This window comes from Haematobia irritans, chromosome 5 (assembly GCF_050003625.1).
Source record: "Haematobia irritans isolate KBUSLIRL chromosome 5, ASM5000362v1, whole genome shotgun sequence".
Taxonomy (NCBI): Eukaryota; Metazoa; Arthropoda; class Insecta; order Diptera; family Muscidae; genus Haematobia; species Haematobia irritans.
The window spans coordinates 103,173,255-103,177,188 of NC_134401.1; the positions used below are offsets into that span (position 1 = coordinate 103,173,255).

Below are 3,934 nucleotides of genomic sequence, written 5' to 3' on the forward strand. Positions count from 1 at the left end.
AAATTGGAAGGTCGTTATAATCGTTGTATCGCTCTTCAAGGGAACTATGTTGAATAATAAAAACGAATTTTGGCAAAAAAAAATATGTTTTTCTTTGTTAGACCAGGGACTTATCAGCCAACCTGTTACATGATGCGGTTGCGAATTATATTATTCAGAGGGAAATTCTTATATACGATGTACTGGGTAGGGTATATAATATTTGTCTTGGCCTATCATTCCGTTCTACTTACTTAATGTTTCCATAGGAATGCCATATGTCAGCACATTTTAATCTCAATAAAAACAGAAAACTAAGCCATAGTCTGTACAGTTCATGTTGAACCCCTCAACACCTTTGTCTGAGTTGCTTGACTGTGATTAGGAAATAGATCCCACCTTTGAGTGACAGATGGAAAATTTCCTGATAGCAATTGTGTAGTGTGGTACCAGTCTCGTCGCTAGCTTTACTGATAATGTGTCAAAGTCTATTTATTGTACAAATCCAAAATATTTTATACATTGTTGGTTTTTATTAATTTTTATTTATGTATTTACAATATACTACGTCGTATTATTATTCTTGAGAAAATCTATATGAATTGACCATACCTAATCATAGGTGGTTTCATTTAAATCATGGGTATCATGATCAATATCATTACCCTCACATCCGGTAACATAATCCTCTTCAGAGCTCTTGGACAATTGTTTCTGCACGTACTCATTGGCCTCTACATTGTCGCTACGATCGTCATCATCCAAGAAATTCGATTCACGATTGTTGAAAAGCATATATTTACCATTTAGGTCATTCTTTAGAAAATCTCCGGGATTTTGTTTCTCCTCTTCGCTGAGTGTTACAATAACCTCGTTGTAATCGAAATCTTTGACGATATTCTTAATTTTTGGAATTTCTTCACTAACATATAAATCATTCATAGAAACAGAACGTTTCATTCTAGCATCATCGTATGGTATCTGGTGGCAGGGGCATGGAGACTGTTTCTTTTCTTCATCTTCAGCATTTCTACGACGTCTACTCTCAAGAGTTGCTTCATCAGCTTTCTCGGGGGTTTTGGTCAAAACTACATGACCGTCTTCATGGACTTTATGACAGGAACATGAGGGTTTATCTTCTTCCTCGTTAGTATCACGTTTACGTCTGTTATGAGATTCTGCTGGGGCTTGTTCAGGTTTCTTGGCAGCGACAATCACTGCATCTCCATGTTTCTCTTCAGATGATTCTTCCGAGGATTTATCAGCATTTCTACGACGTCTACTCTCTAAAGTGGCTTCCTCGGCTTTTTCTGGGGTTTTAGCCAAAACTACATGACCCTCTTCATGGGCTTTATGGCAAGAACATGAGGGTTTATCCTCTTCCTCACCTGCATCACGTCTACGCCTGCTAACAGATTCTGCTGGGGCTTCATCAGGTTTCTTGGCAGCGACAATCACTGTATCACCATGCTTCTCTTCGGTTGATTCTTCGGAGGATTTATCAGCATTTCTACGACGTCTACTCTCTAGGGTGGCTTCCTCGGCTTTCTCTGGAGTTTTAGCCAAAACTACATGACCCTCTTCATGGTCTTTATGGCAAGAACATGAGGGTTTATCTTCTTCCTCGTCAGTATCACGTTTACGCCTGTTAAGAGATTCTGCTGGGGCTTGATCAGGTTTCTTGGCTACCACAATCACTGTATCACCATGCTTCTCTTCGGTTGAATCTTCGGAGGATTTATCAGCATTTCTACGACGTCTACTCTCTAGAGTGGCTTCGTCAGCTTTCTCTGGAGTTTTGGTCAAAACTACATGACCCTCTTTATGACAGGAACATGAGGGTTTATCCTCCTCCTCATCTGCATCACGTCTACGCCTGCTAACAGATTCTGCTGGGGCTTCATCAGGTTTTTTGGCAGCGACAATCACCGTGTCTCCATGTTTCTCCTCGGATGATTCTTCCGAGGATTTATCAGCATTTCTACGACGTCTACTCTCTAGGGTGGCTTCCTCGGCTTTCTCTGGAGTTTTAGCCAAAACTACATGACCCTCTTCATGGTCTTTATGACAGGAACATGAGGGTTTATCTTCTTCCTCACTTGTATCACGTCTACGCCTGCTAAGGGATTCTGCTGGGGCTTCATCAGGTTTCTTGGCAGCGACAATCACCGTATCTCCATGTTTCTCCTCGGTTGACTCTTCGGATGATTTATCAGCATTTCTACGACGTCTACTCTCTAGGGTGGCTTCCTCGGCTTTCTCTGGAGTTTTAGCCAAAACTACATGACCCTCTTCATGGTCTTTATGACAGGAACATGAGGGTTTATCTTCTTCCTCACTTGTATCACGTCTACGCCTGCTAAGGGATTCTGCTGGGGCTTGATCAGGTTTTTTAGCCACCACAATTACCGTATCCCCATGCTTCTCCTCGGATGATTCTTCAGAGGATTTATCAGAATTTCTACGACGTCTACTCTCCAGAGTGGCTTCCTCGGCTTTTTCTGGGGTTCTAATCAATACTACATTAGCATCCCCTTGGGCTTTGTGGCAAGAGCATTTCTTTTCATCTTCATCTGCATCACGTCTGCGTCTGTTTAGAGATTCTGCCTCTGCTTGTTCAGGTTTTTTGGCTACGACAATAACTGTATCTTCATGCTTTTCCTCCGAAGACTCTTCTGAGGATTTTGGGGCTTGCCTACGGCGTCTGCTTTCCAATGTGGCTTCATCGGCTTTTTCAGGTTTCTTGGCAATGACCACGACACCATCACCCTGTTTTTCTTCCGATGACTCTTCTGAGGATTTTGTAGCTCCCCTACGGCGTCTACTCTCAAGAGTTGATTCTTCAGCCTTTTCTGGTGTCTTGGCAAGAACTATAACACCATCTCCCTTCTTCTCTTCCGAAGATTTCTCTTCCGATGTGTCATCTGTATTCCGTCTTTGTCTGACATCTTCCTTATTCTCTAGAACGGTCTCATAGGGTTGTTCATACTCGAAAGAATTATCTTCAGGTGATTCGTCAGCACTTCGTTCGAACCGTTTCAATTTTAAATATTTCTCATATTCAATGGTTCCCAAGTCCTTGACTTGTATGTGATTATGTGTTGGTACATCGGAATGTATGGCCCTTGCGGGTCTATTCATTTCTTCAGCATTTAAATCACCATCGACTATTTCAATATTTAATTCAGATTCATTCACTTTCGTATCAACAGTGTTTTTCTCTTCACTCGATGATGATGATGATGACGATGTATTATCGTCGACCTTATTCTCTTGCTTCTTCAAGGATTGATCCTCTTCCGAAGAAGCGCTTGAGGAATCCGTTTTCTTATTGAAATTATTTGATTTTATTTCAGCACTAGCACTTTCTTCACTTGAACTGTCGACAGAAGAATCGCTTACAGTGATCTTCACTGGTATGGCCAAGGACACTGCCAATAGCGCAAAGGCTATTGTACATAGTATTAAAGGTTTCATTATCCTTTAACAACTTTTCGTTTTAAATTCAAATAACTCGTTTTAAAATGCGTTGTTTTTCGTTCTCAATTCGTTTCTATACTGTTCCAATGGCATAAATTCTTCATAATTTTTATTGATACCTCAAATCAGTTCTTATCAATTTTGTCTGTTTTTGTGCCTAGATTTTACTGTTATGACGTTGCGGATTTTATTTTTAAATGCATTGGGGTTTTTTTTTTGCTAGGTTGTTTGCGATTCTTAGTAATTTGTATAGTGTTATTGTACATTTCGTGGAAAATCTAGAAGGTTATAAGGATGTAATTTGTATACACTCCATCATATGATGGGGGTATATTAACTTTCGAATTACATTTGTAACATATTGAAATATTGGTCTCAGTTATAGGGTATAAAGTATATATACTATGGATATTAGGGAAATTCTGAGTCGATCTTGCGTCGGTCGATCGGTTCGTCCGTCCTTTTGTTGAAATCA

At 40.2% G+C, this 3,934-nt stretch overlaps 1 protein-coding gene across 1 annotated transcript; it reads right to left on the reverse strand.

Moving 5' to 3' along the window:
* Nucleotides 1–490: 490 nt before the first annotated feature.
* On the reverse strand, nt 491–3,544 carry LOC142241020 (uncharacterized). The gene has a single exon (XM_075312764.1). It carries the CDS (start codon nt 3,454–3,456, stop codon nt 592–594), a length of 2,865 nt encoding a protein of 954 aa, XP_075168879.1. The 5' UTR covers nt 3,457–3,544; the 3' UTR covers nt 491–591.
* Between the last annotated feature and the right edge of the window lie 390 nt (nt 3,545–3,934).

What these genes read in the sequence shown, in the direction of transcription:
- LOC142241020 (XM_075312764.1), bottom strand. Translation starts at nt 3,456, where the DNA reads ATGAAACCTTTAATACTATGTACAATAGCCTTTGCGCTATTGGCAGTG.